Source organism: Ruditapes philippinarum, unplaced genomic scaffold (genome assembly GCF_026571515.1).
Source record: "Ruditapes philippinarum isolate M1 unplaced genomic scaffold, ASM2657151v2 ctg5227_1_1_1_1, whole genome shotgun sequence".
NCBI classification, from domain to species: domain Eukaryota; kingdom Metazoa; phylum Mollusca; class Bivalvia; order Venerida; family Veneridae; genus Ruditapes; species Ruditapes philippinarum.
In genome coordinates, this window is record NW_026858607.1 from 1 (window position 1) to 27844 (window position 27844).

At 30.3% G+C, this 27844-nt stretch overlaps 1 protein-coding gene across 1 annotated transcript; it reads left to right on the forward strand.

Moving 5' to 3' along the window:
- Nucleotides 1–166: 166 nt before the first annotated feature.
- Nucleotides 167–14127, forward strand: LOC132753708 (atrial natriuretic peptide receptor 2-like; the record flags this gene model as incomplete). Its single annotated transcript, XM_060744204.1, has 17 exons — nucleotides 167–274; nucleotides 982–1105; nucleotides 3793–3832; nucleotides 4213–4309; nucleotides 4598–4804; nucleotides 6412–6516; nucleotides 6901–6972; nucleotides 7308–7479; nucleotides 7755–7913; nucleotides 8184–8379; nucleotides 8988–9128; nucleotides 9694–9817; nucleotides 10429–10497; nucleotides 10891–11053; nucleotides 13038–13148; nucleotides 13547–13638; nucleotides 13867–14127. Coding segments are annotated over 17 exons (2082 nt in total), but the record flags the coding sequence as incomplete, so codon positions are not given.
- Nucleotides 14128–27844: the final 13717 nt, after the last annotated feature.

Consider the following 27844-nt stretch of genomic DNA (forward strand, 5'->3'; position numbering starts at 1 on the left):
TTGGGGCCAAATCAGTCTTTGAATGGTAAGTTTGATATTAATGATTACTCGCGCAATTTAAATATATCTAAATAATACTAAATTATGTATGAATTGTAAAAACTTGCTTTATGGTAATTATAAGGTATAAATATGTTGATTTTTTGTGTGTCTATTGGTTTCTTAGAGTGTAGGCAGGATGGAATTTCAGAATATATCCATTTGGGGAACAGCAGCATTGGAGGCATATAGTCGTGTTTTCTCTGAGAGCGCTGGTATTCCTGCACCAACTTATGTAAGTTGCTACATACATATATTGATGAATACATGCAAGTTTTCTAACACTTATTGTACTTTTTTCCTGAAAAGGAATAGTAATACAACACTGTACCGTTTTGTTTGACATTCTATATAAAGAAAGAGTCGAGTATACCCATCATACGATTAATGAACACAAGACATGTAACCTTTTATCCGCTTTTCCAAATTTTATCGAATTAGACGATTAGAACAGTCAATGATAATAAACTAATAAACATTTTTGTATTAATAACGGTATAGGTTTAACGTAACCGAAAACTTAAAAAACATAACATTCTACAGAAATTCAACATTTTTTTTGTTCATTTTATGAAAACAAATATATTGTTTAAGCCCATAAGCTGATGTCGAAACTCGAGTAAAATCTTATAGGATTAATCGGTACCTCAAGTATTTGCGCATGATTAACGAGTTATCCGGTTGCATGGTGTATGCCCTTGAATAAAAACGCGTTTGGGCAAGTTAACGATTTTTGTGTCTCCTACTTCACAGTAGCTGGTTGCCGCGACATAACTATAATTTCCCAATTAATACAACATCAGATCACTGATAGGTCTTTATATAGCTAGATATTTTAATATAAAAAACGTGTCTTGTTGCTATAAAGTTTATATAATGAATGCCGACTTCTAATTTACTAAATCAGAGACATAAACATACTTTTATTTAACTTTAAAAAAGCTTGATCGTTTCTCTGGTCTTCTACACGACGCTTTTGTTATGTATGCAAACGCATTGAATAAGTCACTCGAGGCCGGCAATAACGTATCTGTGATGGACACGGCAGAGACAGTTCTCTTCACAGGTAAATGTTGTATATTTCTGTTTTATATTTGTTAAATATTATAAGAGATATTTATCCATTTTTACACATAATCAATGCTTTGGTCATACAAATACAACTGCATTTACACTTTTTGTGAAACGATACTGTTTTAGATAAGAAAGAAAAATACGGTATAAATAAAGCACATTCAAAACGGCAAAATTGAACATGTCGCAGGCTCAGGTATGAGTATAAGTCTGGTATGTGTATAAGAATACATGTGAGAAAAAAGAATATCCGAATTTGAAATTGAATAATGCATATAATTAATTGTAACAAATAAACTTTTTATACGCCCAAATTTGGCGTATATTGTTATGCTCTTCGTCGTCCGTTTCGTCTGTTATAAATTTCATGTCTGCCCTGTATCTTTTGAACTGTTGGAAGAAAAACTACTTTGAACCATAATGAGCCATTGTGCAGAGCGCAAGTTTGACATTCCTAAGGTCAGTCAAGGTAAAGGTCACACTTAAGTCATTTTGTATGAATTATAGAATTTCGTGTCAGCTCTGTAGGAGGAAATTGAAACTGTTTGGCAGAAAAATAAACAATAATAAGTTGAAATGTGGAATGCAGGTTTGGGATCCCTTATATCAAAGTTTGCCCTTAGGGATCATTTGATTAATATAGACTTATTTGGACTTTCACAGTATTAATATCAACTGATATTGACTTATGTATAATATAATACACTCAGTTATCCTTGTTAAAACTGAAATACTCAGAGCTTGTATATTTTACATGACGCACTGTGTAGAAGTCGTCTACTAAATTTTATAGAAAGATGCACATAGGATCAGAATTGCTCGAACCTTTTGGGTAATTAAGTATTTTTAAGATGATAAAGATTGAATATATTTCGTTCAAGTTTCGTTAATGGGTATCTTTCCTTATCGACCTCGAACTTGTTTTGCTTTCATTAAGGCGTATATTGCTCAAATGGTGCTCTAGTTATCTAGCAGTAAATTGTTAAGCATAAATATCCCTCATGAGCAATTTAGATCAGCTTTATGATCAAATGTTGTTTATTCTATTATTTTAATAAATGTTTGTTTATTAATTGTTTTTATACTTCGCTGCGAGGGAAGGAGTTTATACTTAGTATATGTAATATGGCCTTTTTTCATGCATCTTTGCATATTTTATTTAGTTATTGTGTTGCTATTTAATGTAAACCTAAACAGTATCTCTATTCACAGGTTTAACGGGTGATGTTACACAATATATTGGCTTAGGCAGGATAACTGATTCAGCTGTATACGAAATGCAAAATACCAGTGCATTCGTAAAGATTTTAGATGTAGACATTAGCATAATAAACGATTCGAAACGAAGTAGTGTAATTATTAATTTAATTATTAAGTTGATTGATTTTTTTTCCGTACAATAGGTTTTATTATACAAAATTAAACCTTGTTAAAGGCATTTCAAATAGATGATAAAGACAAAACAATACTTCATGTACGTACAAAAAAGTATGAGGAATATAAATTCGCGGTCAATATAACTGTTATCAGATCAGAAAAGCTATATATTGACCTAAACATATCTATAATCGTTTGGAAAATTCAAAATTGGCTCCCAGCTTTGTCGTATTCAAATGCGCCGCGCATTGAAGATGAGAACCTGTCTGGCGGTGTCATTCGGTTGATTTCCATATTCTAAGCGCTGCGCATTTGAATACGGCAAAGCTGGGATGTACGAGTAAATGGAGTAAAACGGAATTAATATGGATGTTTATTCGCCTGTTGTGTTGTTTATATTGATGTCGAAGTTTAAATTGTCCATCATCGTGGAGAATAATATCTTCTGTGTCGATGGCCAAAACGATTATGTGAAAATATTGGAAATGATATAAAGTACATGGTGATTTTGAGCGTAGGTATGCGGGCGACCATGTTTTTATCATGTGTGTTATCATAGACGATGAAATATGAAATTTATATAAAGTTTTTTTTTATATATATATGATCAGTACATGTTCTGGGATTGACAAAGATATATTTTATTTAGATTTTAAGGCGTTTTGAGTCCACACCCCAAGTATCTGTGCTACAAGTAGTTAAATTAATTCTTTTTATACAGACTGTTTATGTTCAGGAATGAGTAACTAAATGAAAAAATATCGAATGACGATAATTTAAAAAAAAATTGAATTCAATACTTTATCTAATTTATTCTTGCCTATACATCTACAGAACTGGACTGTATTCACAGATATTGGGAAAGTCTATCCTCCAGACACCCCGCTTTGTGGATTTTTAAATGAAAAATGTCGCAAAAAGCTTAACTCAGGTTAGGAATTTTATATATAAGAGTTTCTGTCAAATGTTTATGATTTTGACGTACAATACATTTAAATATAAAATATACATTTTGCTCTTGCTACATATATCTTCGTTGTAAAACGGATAAAATTATATTGGCCAAAACATTTGCCCGGACAGCAACGTACATATTTTGTAACTATAAAAGTTCGCTATAACTTTTCTGATATTTCATTTTTCTTTTCAAAATACAAAACTGAATAAGCACTAGAGAACATAACCATTCCTTTTGTCAGACTAATATTAAGAGAATGACTACAAACCGGAAATGCATAATTAAATCATTTTTAGTTATAGAGGAATGAAACAGCTTGGCATTAGTTGTATCAATATGTACAGCAGTGTTCTTGCTCCTCGTGGTATCAGCAATTGTTTGGAGGTTGGTTTTTCATTATATGTTTATATGATCTAAAGAAACTAACAACATGCATTTAAAGAGCTACTGAAAATATTGAAAATATGGAGTTTGTTATTTCTTGAATATTACCATCTCATGTAGATTACGATATATGTGTAATAAAAACATCATTTGTCTGTGCACATATACTTAACTGATATGTGCCGTAATTAAAGTTACTCGACATAACTAAAAGATAAATATCTTATAAATGATGTTCTTAGAAATTTCTTTTTCTTCTACACTTGAACCATCAATCAAGGCTCAGGTGTTCTTATACTTTATAATCTTAAATAAAAGCAACATGAAACTCAACAGGACAAGGATTACAAACAAAGTAACTGATTCCAAATTAATTTCAGATGGAAAAGGGAGCGAGATCTTTTGAAAATGACTTGGAAAATTGAATACGGTGATTTAAACTTTGATAACAGATCGAGGAAGATGCACTCATCTGTGGTACAAATAGTCTTGTAAAATTGCAGACAGTGCATTAAATTGTTTTAGATAAATCTTGTAAACACTTGCAAAACAAAAGACATTGCTTTTAGATTTAAATAAAATATACGTGCTGAAAGATATCATTTATATAAATAACACTACGATATGGCAAAAGGATTTTTAATGTTAATTAAGAATGTTTCATTTTTCATCTCAGTCAAATTGACCGAATACAGGCAAAGTCACATAAGCTTTTGTTGTTTATATATGACAAATGGTATATATACTTGTAAAGCACTTTTTCAGGACTTTGATAACCAGTATGGTAGCAATATAAACCAGTCAAGAGATTTAAAGAGTCGGACGTCAAGTGTTCAATCTGGTACAAGTTCCGTCGGTTTTAGACAAGTGTTCACTGACGTTGCAATATTTCAAGGGGAAATAGTTGCAGTGAAATATAGTTCTTTGAAAAAAGTTCGTGAAGATAGGGATTTCTTATTGAAAATGAAATGTGTAAGCGTTTTTTTCTAATATTATACGAGGAGTGTTCAAATATGAATGTACACAAGCACACACAATTTGATTTTTTATAGAGTTCATTTTTTATATTGTTCACTCAAAATATTCACCTCCAACATATTAACAAAGCTTCACTTTCCGGATTTAATGTTTGAAGGCGTTTTTAAAGTGTTTTCAGGTCTACTATGAAGACACTAGAATATTGCAGAACTTAAGAGGTTTGAGTTAAACGATATCCGACCTGATATAGAGACTTTTTTTCTGGTTCATCAAGTGATGAACTAAAAACTCCTTGTGCGATGACGCGTTGTCATGCAGTAATCTAAAATTGGTCAAACTTGTAGCGGGTCTTCGTTTGGGGAAGTATTTGCAAAGTTTTCGGAATATTTTGTCTTGTAAAACTTTGCATTAACAGATTTGCCTTTAGGATTAGCAACTCGAATGGCGGGACCTTTAAGAGGTCAGTGTAAGGAGTCAACTAGTGATCAATAGTACCTCGTAGTTGCAAAGAAAATAGCATACATAACTTTTTTTAATACTGATGGTCCTTATACTTGAATACTGTATATCACCCTGCTATGGATATGTTGCCTGCTTTTTAAATTTGTCTTTTGACGTCTTATCTGTAATATGCAGGCTTTATAACCTCAGATCCCCTTTAAAAATTCCATTTTATTTAGTTCCGCCCATTGTTTTCTCGTTTAGGGCACGCGCTTTCTTTTACTTTGGGACCATTCGCTGCTTTTCATGGAATGACACTGTGTCACATTGAAGGTTCCAACAATTTAAAGCAATTCACGCGCGCCTTTTCTGCTCATATATCCGCAAATGTGGAGACAATCTAGCACGGATCTCATTTTCAAGTCACATTTAGGAATGGTATGAGCTGCTCGTAACGAGATGCCATCTTTACAATCTATTTGCCTTGTGGTGTGTCTTGCATCGTTTTAACTATTTCTTTTACTATAGCAACCATCTTGACAGACGTTGCTGATTTAGGCCGACGGTCAAGGGTTCAGTAGAAATTCATTTTTACATTTGAATGTTTTAAACCAACGAATAACTGATGAAGAAGTCATTTAATATACAGAACAGATATTATCAAAATGCCAAGGAAACAGAGGCTCTTAATATAGAATCGTATTTCAATGGCATACTCTATCTTCAACAAACAATATTAGTATTACAGCAAATGAGATGACAATGCAAAGTGAGCTTTAAGCACAACTAAAGTGATGAGATTTTAATGAATGTGGTATTAACTTAAAGGTAACATGCACGTATATTATCTCATCCTATTATTTTAATTCGCAATATTGAACAATATAACGTTTAAGATGCATTCATATATGTTCACTCCTCGTATGATAGCATAACAAAGTAAAATTATATCTTTTATCACACAAAGGTTTCTCTCCACGAGGAATAGGGCATAGATATATTTATGTTATTGACAAGGTAATCTATAATTTAAGCAAATGATTATTTTCACAGATATGATGGTTAAACTACAATTATGTCTCAATCATCAACATTTAAAATATAATCAATTGCCATTTTGTTATCACTTCATCACTGTAAGCAGTTCTTTTACATTCCAGTTAAAGGAAATAAAACACGACAATATTGTTATGTTTATCGGTGTTTGTTTGTCTTCGGAGAAAGTATGTTCAGTCTGGGAATACTGTAAAAAAGGAAGTATACAGGTAAAAGATACGAATAAGCTGTACAATCACACATGTATTTTTCTCATATTGAGAATTGTTTTCATTGTACTTTTAGTTCCTTCATTTTCACTTTCATATAGGTAGTTCCATTATTCCTACAAGAAACTTGTTTAATAATCACTCCTGCTTTCGCTTTCTAAATTTGACTGTGATATGCAGGGGTTATAACCTCTTATTTTCTCTGAAAATTCCATTTTGTTCAATAGTTTTTATGAAAGAATTTCTATTCTCCATAAATTTGGTTACTTATAAGACCGTAATTTTCCAACATATGAATCGAAGAAATCATTCATCATATTTACTTCTTTGCCTTTTTGATTGTCAAATACGTTTGTAAGGTTCTTTATTTTTCTATTTTTTCAGGACATTATAGGAAATGAAAGTATTCGGCTCGATGCCATGTTTAAACTTTCTATTGCAGTTGATGTGTGTAAGGTAAAAAACATAAACAATAATATGTTGAAACAAAACATATTAAACCAGTGTAGTAAATCTTGAATAACACACTTGTTTTTGTTTAGGATTTGAAATGTTCTATTGTCAGATTTGTGTCGATATAATTTCAAAATATAAGCAAATCGATTTAAACGGAATTTTATATTCTTACTCGCGCCAAAGGTTGTGTTGTTGTATAATAACATTCATTATTGTAATAGGTGATTAATATTATATAGGGTCGGGTGCAAAATTCTCTGAAAATGGTTCTATTTGTTTCAATGTCCATTATTATTGGCAGCCATCTTACTTACTTTACTTTTATTTAATAAAAGGGATTAGACTATATCCACAACAACAAAACAATACGCTGCCATGGTAATTTGAGAAGCTCGAACTGTGTTGTAGATAGCCGATGGGTTTGTAAATTGACACATTTTGGTATTGAGAGACTTACACCAGCCCCGGAAACTCCACAATCAATTGGAGAACATGCTTTCTATACAAGTTCGTATATTATATTCCGAAATTCATCTCAGTACTACACTATTTACTTAACATAATTGTTCTTTTTGTTTGGAATGTTATGACCAAATCAACGACATTTTTCATTGTAGAACGTTATTGTGAATATAATGTTCATGTTTTCTTGCTGATGTGCAAGATAAAGAACGTTTTTAAAAAAAAATTGATTAAAAGCCCCCTAAGGTATTTCACACATTGTTGAGAAAAGATGCAAGTTATGTTGTAGTGATATTCATAGTTTAACATATCATTTTCAGAATTGTTCTGGACTGCACCTGAAATTTTACGCAAGATATTCCTAAAGAAAGAAATTGAGAAGACACCCCAATCTGACGTTTATTCTCTTGGTGTGATTTTGATGGAGTTGGTTTGTAGAAGTGAACCATATAGTTCACACCAAGATCTCAGTCCAAAAGGTAAAATATAATTCGTGTGAAAAACAGTTACAATTTACGTTATTCCAGATTTGAATCTCTTTGAAATTTTACTATATCATTAAAACACTTATAATATATAATAAACTTTGTTATGAGTATGAATTTTATATAAAAAATGAAATTGTTAAAGTATGCTATTTATACTTAAAAAGTTTCAACTTAACCTTCTATCAATATGACCCATCACTTATAGCAGCTTTGACAATGTCAGCAATAAACTGTCCTGTTTTGTTCTGTTTCGTTTTGCAGAAATTATTCTTAAAGTTGCACGGTCAAGTACTGGAAACAACATATTTAGACCAATCGTCTCGGACAATATGCTGGACCGTGAATGTAGTGGAATAGGAATTATTTGTTTAATAGAGGATTGCTGGACTGAAAACCCAAATTCAAGACCAAATGCAAAGAATGTTCTCAAAACACTTTTGAAGATAAGCCCATTTAAGTAAGATTGTACCTAACAATTAATATTAAGTAGGTTTTTTTTAAATATTAGACAGAACAATTACTCATACATTTTTACATTAGGCATTGTATGAATTTTGGCCGAAAACAAACGACACAGATTTCTTTTTAAAGTGAGTAGGTCTATAATAAAATGTTTGTAATACAATAAATATTTGCATTCAATTTAGAATTTAATACATGTAGAATTAAATGAAAGAGATACTAATAGAATTTAATATCAGATATTACCACGAAATGATTATGTTTTGATATTGTTGGCAATACGAAATACTTTCTTCTAAATAGCATATCTATATAAAAGTAAATCATAAATTCTTTTATGACATCAAACCAAATGACTTAGAACTTATCATCGAAATTGTTTATTTCTTTTATTTTATCAATAATTGAAATACTTATGGAAAATTTGCCACTTGTAGTCCAATTCACTTTAATTTTTTAATTTATATTTAAAGCTTTTCAATTGTTTAATATGTTTTGTTTGTATTGAAAATTATAGTGTCTAAACATTTGCTTCAAGATACTGATAATTTGTTTGAAAGTAAACTTGTTTTGTCTTCCTTTCCATATTGCTTGATACAAAAGGAAGCTTTGCGTGGTTGATAATATGATTTTAATGATGGAAAAATATACAAACGATCTGGAAACTATTGTCTGTGAGAGAACACAGCAGCTTGAGGAAGAAAAAATAAAGACCGAAACACTTCTCTTCAGGATGCTGCCAAGGTCAACAACTTTATTCATTGCAGTCAATACGTTATATATTGTTGAACATAAATGCATATAAAACATATATAAGATTTCTATGATTGGTAATCTTTAAATGTATGTACAAACGATGTTGAATTATGAGATTATTCTGGATTGGTGAGTACAATACTAAATTCAAACCGACGAGCACACAGCTGTCAAACTATTTAGGAAGAGGTGCAAGCCGAGTTCATCTTAGTAAGAGTCCAATAGAATCAGTATTGTTTTGAACAACGTTAATAAATGACCTTTTCATTCACACAGCTTGTCAGATCTTTATTACTTCAAGCGCAATAAGGACTTCGTTTATATGTACTGTTAAACTTTCTTAACGAGACTATATGAGAAACGATATGCATTTTTAATTTTAAACTTATTTTGGAAATGAAAACGAGGTTAAACTGTTAAGATTGAATCCAAAATTGAACATCACGCGGCGCAAACGCTAAAAATCATCTGTTATATTTTATAAGGTGTGGAATTTAAGGGCTTAGATAAATTAATCAAGCACAAACACTAGTTTTCTTTTTCATTTTTGCAGAAAAATTGCCAATGATTTAAAATTGGGAAATACTGTACAAGCTGAAGCATACGAGTCGGTGACAATTTATTTCTCTGATATAGTGCAATTTACAAACATTGCTAGTGAAAGTACGCCGTTACAGGTAAAATTTCTCGAATTCTGAATATTTTAAGATATACTATGCTCAAATTTTATATTAGAAAATATTTATAATTGCTACACTGTCTCTTTGTTAATATAAAATAAACATGTTTTACCTTCACACAAAGTAGATATGTTTAAAATCCTACACACTATAGGTGGTCACAGTTTGAATATGACTGTATAGTCATTAAAAGAACGGCAGGTTTTTTTTTAAAGAAAATAGCAACTTGACTTGACCTGTAATAGGGAAGAGAGCTACCCTTCCATAGTACAAGGTATACTTATTCTTTTATTCAAATTGGACAAAATCAGTATGAATTTCACAGATTGCAATACATTGCCGTGATTAAATATTTTACTCAAGGATGAGAATAGTATGTCTTTAAAAGCTTTTTTTTTTAGTTTCCATCGATGAAAATACAACTCGTCTCTTTAGGTTTTCCAGAATTGTCAATCATAAGAGCAGTATTTGTAAAGTGTTTGCTGCTATTGTATAACAAATAAGAAACACTTTTACTAAATCAAACCAAAACATTTTAGGTATTCAGTTACGATATAACACAGAGCTCTAAATAATCTTAAAATAATTTTGATCGTTTGTAATTGCAGATTGTATGCTTATTAAATGAATTATACACCTTATTCGATGAAATAATCAGCAGCTATGACGTCTATAAGGTTTGTTATGTTAATAGTGTTAAGTGTAATGATATCTTTAGAATTTAGATTCATGAAAATGACCTGTGAAATGAAAGTAAGTAAATGCATTTAAAACCACTTTGAATTCTGCAATTTTAGTATCAAACACTGTTATTGTAATATGATACAATAAATAACGTTATAAACTGAATTATATTATTTTAGGCGCTTTAAAAAGTATCTTGTTTTTTATATATATCAATTAAGGATATCTTAATTATTTGGAAGATATGAGTATATTAACAAACTACAAAAACTTAATATGTAAGCCTTTTCGTGTAAGAAAAAAAATCATAATTATTTTTTATTATTGATAATTATACCTAAAAACTTGATAATAACTCGTTTTCTTATTTTGCATTCAACGTGAAGGTAGAAACAATAGGCGATGCTTATATGGTCGTGAGTGGTCTTCCGGAAGAAAATGATAATGAACATGTCAAGGAAATTGCCAGAGTATCAATCAAGATACTTGCTGATGTTCTTACATTTAGGATCCCACATAGAACACATGAGCAGCTAAGGATAAGAATAGGTATTTCAAGATTTTTTCAATTGCTTAAAGCAGTGGCAACACAGAAAGCTTACGTTAATGGGAAAAGTAATAGTGATAAAAACTTTTGCATTGCCAAAAATTAATATATCCTTTTTCAGTTTTAGCAAACCCATCCAATGATAAGATGAAAGAAATAACTAAAGCGATGTTTCACTTTCTATGGGCAGGAAAACCAGAAAAAATAAAACGCAAAACTTTAAAACTTAATATAAAAAATGGTGGACTAAAAATGATAGACATTACATTTTATCTTAATGCAGTAAAAGCAAGCTGGGTAAAAAGGTATATAAACAAAGATAATGAGGAGTTCATGGAAACTTTTTGTAAAACACAGATAAAGCAAAATGGAAATGATTTTATCTTCCAATGTAAATCTTTCAAAAAAATGATATCAATAATTTATATCCACATAATTCGTTCATGAATAATGTTCTTTCGTCTCTTGGTTTCACATTCAGCATGAGCACAATAAAACAAAAGATAATGTTAAAGACATAGTATGGAATAATTCTAGCATTAAAATTGACAACAAACTGGTTTATTATAAAACATGGCATGATAAAGGCATCTTTATATAGAATCTCTTTATGAATTATAGGAGAAAAGCCTTTATAAATATGATGATTTTAAAGAAATTTACGGAATAGAAAATGCTGATTATTTAAGATACTTTATGCTAATAAACAATATACCAAACAATAAACCTTGAGAAACTAAAAATAACACAACTTATATGGAAGAACAAGATACGCTTCTCAATAAAATTCAAAAATCCAAAACATAATAAACTTTTATATAATATCCACTTGAAAATGATGAGAAGGTAAAAAATAAAAATGAAGAGCAATGGGAAAAAGAAATAGATATAGAATTGAATTTGATTAAGATATATACTATACCACTACAATGTACTATAGATGTGACATTAAGAAATTTTCAGTATAAGTTCATCCATAGACTTACTGCAACAAACACTATGCTTTTCAAATATAATCTATGCAATTCAAATTTGGTGTGATTTTTGCTGCAGTAGTTTAGAAAACACTTCATCATCTATTTTGGGAATGTAATATTGTGCAAAATTTATGGTCAAACTTGCATTCCTTTCTCTTATCCATTAATCTTTCATTTTTTCATACAGTAAAGAAACAGTGTTTTTTGGAGAGCTTACAACCAATATAAATAGTAATGTAGTAAATTATATCATTATTCTAATGAAATATTACATTTTAAAAATGAAATATCAAGGAAGAAAGCCCACTTTTGATATTTTTAAAAACTTTTTGCTGTTAAGGATACAGATTGAAGAAGCAATTGCACTGTCAAATGATAAAATTGAATCGTACAAACAAAAATGGAGTAAATTATCTAACACTTTAACAAACAATACTGATGACTAAAACAATAATATTATGTAAATTAAACGTATAAACCATAAAACGTAAAAAATTAAATGAAACTGATTCACTTGTCTTTTTTTCTCCCTGTCTTGTGTGTGTGTGTGTGTGTGTGTGTATGTGTGTGTTTTTGTTTAGTGTAAGAATGATAGTTTTTTAAGTAGATTTATTCTTTTTCTTTCTGAATTTTTTGAATTTTGTTTTTACTTTTTTTTCTGTGTGGAGTTTCTATGTAAATGTGAATGATTGTGTTTATATGTTTTTGAAAAATAAAATAAATGAAAAAAAAAAAAAAAAGAATAGGTATTTCTTTTGTCTTTATACGATAGCCTTATGGCTTTAAGATAAGTATGAAGAATTGGCTGGTACAATATAGCATTTAAAACTTAAGATACATAATTAGACCACATTTTAACAGTCAATATATTGAAACATTAAACAATCGTAATGAACTATCAATGTATTCCGGTCAACATGTTGATAAAAGTTATATACAGTTGTATTTGTTGATACTTAAACAACAGAAATATGGGGCATAACCTTAATTACTCGATCTAATTATAAAGGATTGCACACGGGTCCCGTTGTAGCAGGGGTTGTAGGCCTTACTATGCCAAGGTATTGCTTATTTGGTGATATGGTCAACACTGCCTCAAGAATGGAATCAAATGGAGAACGTAAGATCGGTTTCCATTCATTCCAATCGCATTTATCTATATTTTGTTATAAATGAATTTTAAATAGCATGTTGCATATTGCTAGTTCTATTTTAGTAATATTTACATAGGGATAATCTAAAACTCATGTAGACAATACTACAAAATAGTTATATATATTTATTTTGTGCAGAACAATATACTAAGAAATGTTTTCTTTTTCACTGAGATACTTTTTGTAAAACCAAAGTTCTTCTGTGCTTATGTTTTCATGAAGATAAAATAATAAATTTACTTAAACTACAGGTATTTCCCAGAACTTTTTTGATCATATTAAATTACTACAACTTATAGTATATTTACAAAATTTCATTATCACAAATGTATTTTGTTTCGCATATCTCTTAAAACATTTTCAGCATTAAGGATTCACATCAGTCCTGAGACTAAAGAGGCTTTGAGTTGCTTTCCGAACTTTTTAATAGAGGAAAGGGGAGTTGTTCCTATAAAGGTAACGCACATATTGTTAATAAAAGAAACTAAAGTTTAATTTTGCAAAATTACATCCATCTTTGGTAGTCTGAGCAATTCCATGTATCAAATTATATCAATTACATGCAGATTGAAAATCTATTCAATTTGATAACAATTTTTTCTACATAAAGACTCATTAATATGTAGGACATTATTTTCATAATATTATTATTTTTATCATATTATTTCTGATTTTTGATATTAGGGAAAAGGACTCATGCGTACTTACTGGCTAATTGGTGAACTTGAAGAACACACGTGTAAAGAAACCGACTCAGCTGGACTAACAAATGACAAATTGTGTTAAAAGATGGATGTGCTTTATTTAGGCGATATAAACAATACTTAAGCATTTGGAAGTAAACATATGTATATGAAATGCTAACTTCATTTTGTTAACGTATATTGTTATTTTGTAGTTTTATTTATTATAGTATTTCAATTCTATTTTATGAAACTATATATAATTAAAGGGATTCCACCTAGGTTTTTTGACATAATTTTCCGAGATTAATGTTAACTGATGAATGTCTACCAATAACTTTTGTGCAAATTTCAGATCATTTGGTCACTCAGTTTTTTCCAGAATAATTATTCTAATTGTAAAAAATGTGCCAATTTTGAAAAGTGTTGCAACGTTTTTTACTCACATCGGAATAGAGTAGAAAAATATGATTTTTAATTTATTTCTGAGTATATTGCTTTATAACCTTTTGTATATCATTCTGTTTTAATTGTCGCGCTGATCTATGTAAGAAATAGGTTATCGGACCTCAGTGAAAACAAAAGCAGAAATAAAGTGTACATTGTATTAACATTTTATTTGATAGTTATGTGTGTGTGTGTGTGTGGGTGGGGGGCAGGGTGTTAGTGGGGTGGGTTTGTTCATCTTTGATTCATCTAAAATACAGACTGCTGCTAATTATATGACGTATATGACTGATGATGTAAACGCTAGCATGAGCCGTGACCTTTCAACTAAAGTGAGGCGTATTATGTGTGATTATCTCCCTGATTATGACAAATTTGTCTTAAGAAACTGCATTTACAGGGATAATGCTTATTATAAATGACGTTTTTGTCACTAATACTCAATCGTTGGATATGGGATACCGACGGAAATACCGGAAAACACTTAAAATCCTTAAGTTTCCACGTAACCTTAATTCTTTTTTGATAAAGAAACTAATACATTTTTACTTCTAGCGTTTGATACCTGCATTTGATCAGACTGCAAAATGATCCAGGGAACACTGTGAGATATGTTTCTTAGCCGTTGCTATGGGGCATGGTGGTAACTTGCACACTTTTAGCACCGTCCATGAACAGGCTGAATCAAACCGAGCCTGTTATATTTCCAAGTTTGTCGTTTTGGACGTTATTATGCGTTATTATGGGGTTTGGTATTTCTCTATTCTAAATGAAATTGTCGTGTCGTGTATTAAATTGACGATTCGCGTAAGCATTAATATATGCTTCTTTTAAAATATGAAAAACTATATTGGAATTATGGAGATCATATCAACTGACTACATTTATAATGATATAATATAATATCAAGAACATATAATGTTACAAAATGTTAGGATTAATTATGAAGTGTCTTTCGGTATATTTCTTGCGCATGGGTTTTCTTGAATATGAAAGTTCACACGTTAATTAACATCGTTGGTTGTCTCGTAAGTTTAGACGCATTTTATAAAATTTCATTTTTCTGTTGAATAAGTTATTCACTAGCGAATTAATGAAATCTTAGGTGTGTAAAATGGGAAGAAGCACAGGGTTCAAATATTTAAAATATCCAAGAAATTTAACTATTAAGTTGAATTTATTGAAGAATTTAGGCTGTTACTTCTTCCGGTGGATCAACCTCTTTCCAGATATTCATACTCCACAACAGCAGGTGTCAAGGACCGTGTGATAGCTGTAAAAAGTTGACGCGCACTTCACTTCAGTGTTGTTATTCCCCCCTCCTGGTCGTTTGGGATCATAAATTCCATCAATTTAAGTTTTTGAAATTGATTACCACTTGAGCCGGTGCTAGGGGCGTGAGGAATGTTGTACCTTTTCATAATCCCTCATGCACATACTCAATCAAACAGGCCGGCAATTTTCATGTTATTTTGCTGTTATAATGTTACTAATGTTTCCAAGCGATCACTTTCTTTCCAAATTTGTTTGAGAAACAGCCTTTATATAAGTTTACTTATTTTAAAATGAACAATGAGATTCCCTGATTTCAATGACCAAGGAAATTCCTACTTATTACATTCAGTTATTTTCTGTATAGTTTACAGGCAGCCAAACTGTTCATTCATTGTAATTCTCTGTCGGCGATAAAATTAAAAATACACAAAACGTTATGGACCCACTAATTATCTTGAGTTCTTTTATAATCAGTTATATTTCATAGTTAGATTCCTGTGGTCAACGATAATAAAAAGAAAAAAAATATAAGATTATTTGTAAAAAATATTTTCTTCTTCGAATACATTTCATTATCAAAGATGTTCTTTGATATCTACTGTTGTGCTCTTTTTTCTAAGTCGATGAATTATTTAATGTTATAGGTCAAATTTTGCAAACTTTGTTTAAGAGACATTCAGATAATTTGCAGATGCATCGTTTGATCACATTGTATCTCATACTTTATTTTGTGATCTCCAGACTATGTTATGTGATATACAACGATCTAAGGCCAACATGGCTATATATTTGTCTTTATGGTATTTTATGACGAAGTAATTACAGTATTTTTCACGGTAAAATAACATAAAAGAAGATTACTCTGTCAACATAGACCTAAAGAGAAAAGTTACTTGTAGACCAATTTGAAATTGTACAGTCACAGACCCCCTCAACAAGATTATAATCTAATAAAAAACTTATTACAATTATTTATTTAAAATTAATAAAATGTCGCGTCCCTGGACCTTTAGTGGTTGAAGTTGACGACTTTAGGTGTGGATTCAAATCCCGCAAGGGACATTGCATTATTTCATGAGAGAAAACTATTAAGCAAGTTTACGGAACGTCAATGCTTCTGCTCAGATGCCCGTTCGTGCTTGAAATAATGACATGAGTGGCACCGAGATTTTCAAGCATCAGTAAAACTAGAAAAGTCGCCATTTGATCTATACAGTTGGTGCGATTTAAAAAAATCAATAAAATAAAGGTCAGTTTTGTATAGACATGCATTTCTGACGCGGGTATGATGTACTAACATTACAATTCCAATTAATGACAAAAAGCCAAATTTGCCTTTTAAGGTAAAACCCTCCTAATATTATTTCCACATTCATGAGTATTTTTATTTGCTAGAATTTTGTTCAGTTGCATGTAAAGTCGATATCATTTTTTCTATTTTTTCTATAAAAGATATACTCGTATATGTATCTCTCAGATACGTTTAGAAAAGAAAAGGTGTTCAATTTTACAATGGCTCAAATGCCCAATACCTGATATTGTCTAGATCCGAAAAAAATACAGGGTACAGTCTTTTATATATGACAATATCAACCAATGTATAAAGATACCTAATTTAAACAATAATTATCTAGAATGAGTTCATGTTTTTTTATATTTTTAAAATATATTCAAACTTTTATTACTACTTAATATATCAAGAGTATTCAATTTTTGTTTTAACAAAACACACATCTAGGTTGTACAATCGCAACATCAACATTGCATGAAAATCACAGAAATATTCAGGCTTTCTATCTTTAATGTAATAATAAACACAATCAATAAAAAACAAGATAAAATGCATACATGCAGCAAGAATTTGACTCTGTCTACAAATATTTCATTATTAAATAAATATATGTACAACAATTAAAAAATTTTAAGCATGATTTTTCCGCCTTTTTTAAACCCAAGTCACATACTTTAAAGCATTTTGGCAAAGAGCTTTATAAGATTATTTGGGCAAATTTTTGTCTTGTCCTTCACGCACCTACTTTTATTACACAATTCAAATAGCGTTGACAAAATTTCACTATTGTATGGTCAATATCTTATTTGAATATTTCTTCTTCTGACACTGACAATAAGTAAAGTTAATTGATATCGTCTGAGTTTATAACAACTTTATATACTTAACTTATTGCGAGGTAAAGTTCTATAATTTGTCATAATTACATTGCACTGTTATAGGAGAGTTACGTAATATTCTGTCAGACTATTTATAATATAAGCTCAATGTATATTTCGTATACACTAATTCAGTGCTAAAATAGCATATTTTGAGCAAATATGGTGTTGGCAAGAAGTATATTTACGAACTTATTAAAGCAAATGAAGGAAAGTGATATATGTTTCGTTGAGTCAATATTCTTCAAAAATTGTATTATCATATGAAATAATATTTGTTTTGTCGTCGCTCTTTTCCATGCAAGTATCTTATCATTAGGTGTTTAATGTTATTTCCGTACATACTGCACACTTCTCTTAATCAAATATTGCAACTATCCAAATTCAAGTGTAACTTCTTGGCTGACAACAACGGCAATTTCTTTTGAGATATGATGGTAGCATTCTTATTTTACAATTATCTAAAAGTCTGCATCACAATCCCACAATCCTGTAAGGCTTATGTCGAATAGTTACTTTAAATTCTTAAACCTTATCAATTTAGCCTGTAACATTAGTCATGCTATCCCAGAGGAAGACACAATACTGTTTCTAATTCTGTGGCTCTGGTGCAGACTTGTGCTGACCAAAAAAATCAAATCTGATTCTAATATTGCAATCCATTAGCATTTCAAATACATCCCAAAAGATAATATTGTGCCAAGAAAGGCTTTATAGAAACAAAGGAGATAAGCAACCTAGCCAATATCTAACACTTTAAGCGACACGGATAATAGTTGGTTGTATATCTTTGGTGGCATCACTCCACAGATCGATTGCATTCTCTCATGTAAGATTGGAAAAAATACAAACCATTTCCTGTCTGTGTTATCAAGAAAAAAGGAATTAATGGGAAGATATACAAGAAGAAATTCGAATGAAATTAATGAATTTAACATTCCCTACATTTTCTATTTATATGTCATATTTTAAGTGATCAATTGCCTCGTCGTCTGTGTACCTAAAATGCGTACTTCGGTGATAGCAGATAAATGATTTTCTTTTTTCACTAATTGTATGAAACGAATGATAGATGTTACATGCTTTTTATCTGTTTATTTTTTTTTCAATAATATTCAATCGAAAGTATGCACCATTTTGAAATAGGCAATTGTTATTTTAATTATTGCTATCTTTATATTCTTTTAGGACAGAACTAGTACATTTTAAAGACCGATAATATTTTTGTGAGACTTCCCTAATATTTATGCCTGTCTGTGTGAAATAACCATTGAAAAAGACAATGAAATGACCAAAGCTAGTATGAAATTGATAAATAATTTAACAATGCAGTCTCATTCATCCGCAATAGAAGTGTAATTAAAGTCAAATTGTATTACGAAATTATGAACAACAATGTAAGGTTTCATTTTGTTCAAATTTCCTTTTTCTTATATTGTAACTTACTGTACAAAACGTATTATCAAATAACATAACATAACATTTAATAGGCATTAAATGTTATAACATTCATAGCCGCGTCATATCACATATTATACAAACATATTATGGGCAAGAACATGGTTAACAAACGTTTTTTAATATGTTGTTAAACCCACATTAAGGCAAAATGAATATATATCATCACAAACGTAGCTCTGTGAAAGACTATAATACATTCTTGCCGAAACCTCTAATGAAAATGAAAATGAATATGCCTTCCAAACATATTGTTATTTATACGAAATAGAATGCATGTTAAACTAACTGTGTAAGGAGTTACAGTTTGAAACAGGAAAGAGCTGCTATTTCAGCAAAAGAAAAACAAATGAACCGAGCTCAACTGACAAAGGTTTCGTCTTTAGAAATATCATTGGATAATCACCAACTTGACTAATGTAAAGGTACATAATATGCATGGATATAAGTAACGAACGCTGAACTGTCAGACTTGAATTCAACAAATTACGCAAAGTACTCTTAAACTGTCTGGTAATTTGCATACAACTAGTGATATTTTGCATAAAGCTAGAAAATATAACCTAATGTTTAATGCTATGAGTTCCAATCAGACACGTTGCGTTAACATGGGAATACAATTCAAGAAAAAGTCACGACTTTAAAATTATTTTTCTTAATGGATTTTCTTCTTTTTTGTCTGACAAAAATCTCATGGGGAAAATAAAATATTCAGATTTATAGCTTTGATTTGTTGCTCTTTATCTCGAGCCATTCTAAAATCAATAAAATATTTTGAAAGTTTCTGGTTATGCAACTAAATTTATCCATTGTCTGTATTTGACCTGGAAAAAACACACTTTTTAGCAAACTCCATTGTGCTCTTGACTCTGGCGCCGTGTTTGTTGGACTTTGTGTCATGTTAATTGAAATTTATTCAGTGCATATACAATAACAGCACATCTTCTCCGGTAATTCCTTTTTTACCCAGAATGCAACATGTTTGTAAAATAAGTTTTAAGCAATTTAACGGCACAACGCCCACACCACATACCTATATAAAAATCAAAATAGGAAAATTCATACAACATGGGCGTTTTCCGTTGCCAACCTCATCATTTTATCAATGAAGACAGATAATATAATATAAATTATGATACGTTGCGCTTTTTGTGTCAAATACCCGTGAAATATAAATAAATGAAAAACTATCAATAACTATATTCTTATTTCAAATTAATGTCACTGGAAAACTTACAAGTTCGCAAAGAAATCCAGCTAGCTGTATTTTTCAGCGATATTTTGCGTGCATCGGTAACCGAACATTCGTCTTCACCTCAAAATTCTGTGCTATTTTTAGGTACAGATGATTTAAATCTTTATCATAATAACGCATTTCAGAAGCATGGAAATCAGATTGATTGTTCATGGCAAATAAACGCTGAGCTGTAGGTCTTAAAATGCAATGCGTTGTTCTCACGAATGATCTTATAATACAAAAACTTTCCTGGAAATACTTTTAATGATATTTTAAATATGTTTTAGCAACTGTTTGCGCCAATTCATTTCTTTCAATTTGGATTGCTTTAAAATATATTGGTTAATTTACGTACCTTGGTAATCGTATCGGTCACAGAACTGCATAATTATGCACTCATAATTTACTTTTACACAATTCCTACTTATTTTTCTATTCATGCATCACTGGATATACAAGTACACACAACAGTGACATATTTAAGCATGAAAGAAGGAGAAAAACTTACAAATACAAATTTTTGTTGCTTTTTCTCGTATTTGTGTTTAGAAAATTGTATTTTTATTTCTTTTTTATTGATCATTAGGCACACAGTTAAAAAATAACAATGTTTTTAGAGACAATGCATTATGAGTATTATAATTAGTAAAATATAATAATTTTTCATAAGTATATTTATATGACAATTGTACTTCAGACAAATACAATGAAAGAGCAGTGAAGGAGAATTTCAGCTTTCTTTGATCTATACATTAGTCAGTAGTTCGCGTTTCACAAGCACCAAATAAGGTTAATATATTTTAGTTTTGTTTTGAATAACGCTGATACTGTAAATGAGTAGGCATTCATGTAAACAAAAATCACCGTCGTCCGAGAACTACTTCTACCTTGATAGCTTCCAAACGCGAAAGGCCTTGCCAAGAGTCAAACCTAGAGTGGTGAGAAACAAGTTTTTACAAGTCAGAGACAATAACCAGTTGAGCAAACAATAGAAATCATTCTGAAACGAAAAAAGGAAAACAAATAGAAAACGACAACAACACAACCACCTTAAAAGAAAACACATACAAAAAAACAAAACAAAAAAAAAAAAAAAAAAAAAAAAAAAAACTCACAAAAACAACAAAAAAATAAACAACAACAAAAAACAAAACAAACATACAAATCTAAAATCCGATTCAGCTGATATTGTGCACATTTCATGCATATTGAAGAGATAGTAAAACCAGTCAAACCCGGTGAGACCAATGAAGGCAAAGTAAAATGAGAATTTCAGCGCATCTGTTTTCGAGCAGTACTTGTTTAATGAGTGGGAAGAACTAAATTTTATTCCAATATACATTCGGACCACCTCGCCGTTTTAATCTCAGAAACTACAATTCTACCAGGTGGCGTTTGATGTTAAGAAATGTTAAAAACTGAACAGCTGTATAAGACATCGAAGCGACATGCTTTAGATAAATTTAATAAATCTTCAAAAAAGATCAAACCTAAACATATTTTATATTTCAAGAAATGAATAAATAGAGATAATTTGTTTGTTTGTGTGTAAGACGAAATTTTATTTCATCGAGTGAGCTTTATAAACAGTATTCTCACGAGTGGCGTAGCGTAGCCACGCGTGAGAAATTCTGAGAATACTGTTTTTAAACTTCACGAGATGAAATAAAATTACATCTTATACAACAAATAAACAAATTTTCTTTTTATTTAATGCTTTAAAACAAGTGAAAACGAAATTTCCTTGATATAAACTTAAATATTAAAATATGTTTTCCCCACTTGTAGCCTCTATTATTTACATGTATTTGTCGAATTTCTCATAAAATACAAGAAGTCTTGGGCTGAAAATAAGTTCGATAATCAACGTTAAATGGCGGTGATATTATTCATTTTTTAAAAAGAATATGAATGATCGCTTGTTTTAATTATAAAAACAAACAATTCTAGTAGGAGAAAAAGTCCAACCATCCATATTTCTGTTACTTACTGCGAAGTTATATTAGACCTGGCTCTGTTAAATGTAAGCGGCCGCCATTTTTAAAAGTTGTGTATTTCACGGGAGGAAAATAATTGTGTTTGATTCAGAGGGATATCATTTGGATTTATTAGTCATACACCTTTTTAAAAGAAAGAAAACTTATTTGAGGATTGTAACAGACAATATATAAGTGTTGACAGATGTGTAAACATTCAAAAAACGGCTACGAAATTGGAAACTTGGATTTGTTGAAAGGCAGCCTTACGAACGCTGTGTTGTTTACTTATTCTTCGGGTCATTGCTTTTCAAGTTTTTATAAAGCATACAGCAGTTATTGCTCGTAGGATACTTAAATATGCCCAAATGTCATCAAGAACAGTTTTGCACGAGGAAGGAATGTATTTTTCAGACTGTAAAAATGAAACAAAAACATTAAGAGACGATATTTGGTGATTGGTAATCTGGATGAATAGAAGTAAGTTTTCTTCTTTTTATTACTTTTGACATTTAAGTTTTTTATCAATTTTAGCTTTGCTTTTCTCTAAACAGCCTGACATTGTCAAAATTGTCCGCAAAAATAAAATTGAGGTACCACATAGGGAAAATCTTAAAAAAGTAGTTTCGTCATTGAAAAGTGTGAAATTATATTTTGATAATTTTCATTGTCAAATTATCAAATATAATTTTCATGGATAAATCCGTAATCCACTTAAAAGCATAAAATAAATATTTATTATTCAGAAAATACTTTGAACTACTTTGCAACTACTTTTTACTGTTTTTGTCACTAAATTCCTTTCCCAATACTAACATTATAGAAGATAGCATATTTCGACATGTTATATGTACTAAGTGCCTATTTGGTTTAATCACTTATTTAAAAACCAAGTTTTGACAATTTTTGGTACTCGTTAAAATACTTTTTAAGTTTTCATTAAAAACATCTTGAAGCATGCTGTGTTAAGTTTTACTAGTTATTTTAGCATTTAAATACAGTTACAAAATTCAGGAAATAACAATATTTAACCTACTGCTAACAAGTCAACAGGGAAATTAAAAGGAATTGTTTATTCTGTTTTATAGAAGTTCATTTCATTTTCATCTCTATCTTGAAAATTCATAGCAATAAAATAGATCGCGCATCAATAATTTGCTTATCAAAAATCATAGAAAAGGCTTCTTATACACTTACGCATTTACAATCCATTTACAAAATTACATTAAAATATCAACAGCTTCATGAAATATCATAAGACTTTCTTGTTAATGCAAGGCTCGATTAACATACTGACTCTCCATAAACTTAAGGTAGCTAAAATGTACAATATAATGATACTGTAAAATCAAATGCATGAACACTTTTCATGGTTCATATTAAATACCATGTGACTTTTTGTGATCTACGTGGAGCGAAAAAAAATAACAACAACACAATACCATTAAACAGGTAATATTTTACTTTAACTTTTTTTCCCATAAAAAATTTCATTATTTGATATAGGACAACATGTAGACTTCGCTCACTCCAGTTAGTTAGCCATTCAAAGAATGATTCTGTGAAAATCAGTTTTACCTTATTCATAATGTGAAATACATGTATGAGTACAAAAATCATCAGGGGAAAGTGCCGCCTCCAAAACATTTAGTCAAACAAGTCTAATGAAAAGAAACTAAACAATAAGTGGACATAAAATGAAACTTAAAGAAAGATACTCATTTAACCCGAGACATATTATATGTATTGGAAACTAACGAGACTAGCTGGCTCTATACTTTATCTGATATTTTTAAGCGATTGAAGTACATACTATCTGGACAGTTATTTGTATTTGTTTGAATTTTACTTTTCAATCCCTCAGCCCGTGGGTCATCCTCGCGTTTGTGCAGATGTAAAGGAACAAAAAGTGGTTCCAGTTTTACCATCTAAGTCTCTATTTTTATATTACAAGGTTTACACTTTGCGGTTTGATCATTTGATTTCTTTCATATTGTATAATATTCCTTCATTCGTATCGGTAAATCAACATCAATTCAGCATTATATATTACATCATCTTATTTATTATGTAAAAGGCTTTACAGTAACTACTGTTACAAGGAATTGTTAAGAAAAAGAAACTAATCTGTTACTGGTTGTTAAGGATATTAAACTGTGCTTTAAGTAATTACTAATAATAGTGTGAGTCCGAAGAATGAACTAATAAAAAGTCAAGCATATAGACTCGCATCAGAACTTGGAAATATTTAAAGTAGGCTTCGTAATGTTATAGAATTCATATCAATGTCGAGAAAATATGTCGTAGATAAATCTAACAGACTTTATTGGCATGACAGTTACCATAGTGATAGAATACATTTTATAAAAAGTGTCCTGATAAATCACATCGTTAAGTCGGCCGTGTGTTTAAGAACTTTGTGATAAAATCATCCCCAAAACTTTACCCACTTTTTCAAATGATAGTTTGTTTGTTTGTTTTGTTTTTACGGCACGTCAACACATAACTGGCCATATCGTGCCGAATAGGCTTAAAATGTTATGCAAAACTTTGTAAATGACAATAAAATGAGTCAATCAGATCCTAGAATACAAGTTTATCTCTTTCAAATAATCGATGATGTTTTTGATGGAATTGTATAAAAGAGTTCTTTGAGTGAATTTACACAATAAAATCTATTACGGGCATGTGAAAAATCATGACATTCAAGAAGAAATTGTTTGACAGTAAAATTTTCATTACAAGCTACACAGAAAGGGGCATTGTCATTCGTGAGGAGATAAGAGTGGGTAATTTTAGTGTGTCCAATTCGGCATCGAAGAAGAACTGTAATATTCAAATGATAGGAAAACTTGTGAAACTTATTAAATGTTTCACGTTTTGTAGTTTTGATGTAAGCAAGATTTTAGGCAAAAATTAACATTGGAAATGGAATCAATTTTTGAATTAGATCACTGTGTATTGTTCTAGTTTCCAATTTGAACTGCTAACCAATATTTTATCATGGAAATAGTTGTACATCATGACATATAAAGTAATGTTCAGTCAGTTAATTATTTATATCACCAAGTCATCAAACATTTCCATGGAGAAGTTTCTTTTACAATAAAGGTTTATAGAAAATTAAACGAATTTTCATCTACCTTGTATTTTTATGATTATCATCAGTTCAGTTGATAATAGGTCCAGGTTTGCTACAAGCCTGTAAACAAAAGGGTATGCAGATTAATATCTTTTTTGGATTATGCAATGAACGCACGATGTCCAAGATGGAATCATTTTTCCAGCCATCGGTTTGTCTTTAGTCTTATTGTTCTCGATTGTTTAACACCAGTTAGATTAAAATCAATCAGTGCTCATTTCAAGCCTTACACGCAATGAAATCAGTAGTCCCTTATGACCACAAATATGTATAAACATTCAGAAAATCCGCTCCAATGTTTTATGTATAAATGCCACCACAGATGGCTGAAATAACTTATTACAGATTTAATACAAGTATACTTTTTATAAAAGTTATTTGCAACATTCGACGAATATGTCTGTTTTTACCAACAATTATAACAAAACAATATCCTGTTTCAACTTTAAAACAAATTTGAGTTTTTTTACAAACATTTCTAATGAAATAAAAGCTTTTTATTATCCTATTGGGAACCTTGTTTTTCAAGAGCAATAAATAATTTCTTATTTATATAAAAACTGACATTATAGAGATTCAGAGACATTAGTAAGTGATAAAAGTAAGTGATAAAGTAAATTGTTTGATGTACTCCTAATCTTTTGTGAAGTATACATAAAACAGTTATAAAAACCAAATGAAATATTTTTTTGTTACTTTTGTTTTGTTTAGTTTTACGGCGCACCAAAACAAATTTAGGTCATATGACGCCGAAACAGGAAAGATGATTTTAGCTAACATCAGGTGTTACAAATTTAAAGCAACACCAGGGGTCAATCTGAACCCATTGAGTCGTCTCTTACAATTACGAACGGATAAATTTTGGCTGCAATTTCTGATGCCTCAATCCTTTAAGATAACCCATAAACCACAAGGGGAAAATGTAAGTATAATGATAGTAAATGATATAGTAAATAATTGTACTAAATAAGCTGTAGGTAGAACATTGAAATTAGATAAGTGTTAGTGCCTATACAAGTAGCCATTAAATTTCACAAGTTGAAAAGTACTAAAAAGCTGCAAAAATAAAAAAAGGCACATAACTCAAATATTTACATATCTTAAGAACTTGCAAAACAACAACAACAACCACCACACGCACACACATGTACGATCATAACCGTAATTTGTATCACATCGTTCCTGTATTACTTTTGTAGGAATTTCAAAAAGGTTTGGACTAACTGAAATATTAACGAATATAGTCAATATATTCCATTACCATGTCATTTGATGTTAAAAGCATGGTTTTGTGAGTAATTAGGTAGAAACACACAAGGCTCTTTTGATTGAATATTGTAGTACATTATTTTGTGCTACAAAAACGTACACACACGAGTTTTTTAATTTTCTTACGATAGAACATTGTATATCATTGTTTGTCCTACAAATTATATTCTAACTGCCTATAGTGCAGTTTTTTTCCTTTTGAATACACTTACCTAAGAAAAAAAAGAGTTCCTGTCATGAAAGATGTAGACCAAAACCAAGGTTTCAATACAACTTCGATAAGAGACAAGTGAAGGCACTTTGTTACATTAAGTCACTATCAAATCAGAATATTAAAAGATTTTTTGAAATCACCTTTTCAAAATATGTCAAATAAAATAAGGATATTAAAATAGTTGTTTGAATGCACTCTTTAAATACATAAACTATTTTTTTTGCTTTTTATACTTCTCCTGTGTTAGAGTTTCTACGGATACACTTTCTAATTTTTTCCATGCACACGTTTACATGTAACAGGTGCATGTTCTATATAAATATTATTGTTAGTTTCATTATTTTTCATTTTAATTTTACTACATCTTGCAAAGTTGATTTATTATCTAGGATATTGTATGCAGTGTGAGGTTTCTCCCGTAAAATACATGCAGCAATTTATTTAGATCAAACTGTTTAACATTGTAAATATAATACCTGCAAACTATTGTTAATAACGACAGTATGACCTCTGAGCTATTTCATGAAAGACAAAGGACTGAAACCTGAAAATGCTCATTCAGTCAAATCTAAAGGGATGGACAAATATGAGACCTATTATATGTTCACAAACTTATTCAATGGTTTGATCTAGTTTTTTTATTACATCTTATCCACTTCCGATATAAATTTCAGATGAACATTCTAGTAAGGTTTCATAAGTATAAAGAAAATGTGGGCTCCAGTGTATAAACTTTTCCACCGATTTGACTCACTTTTTGACATCTAATGGCCCATTTCAAACTCAACCTAG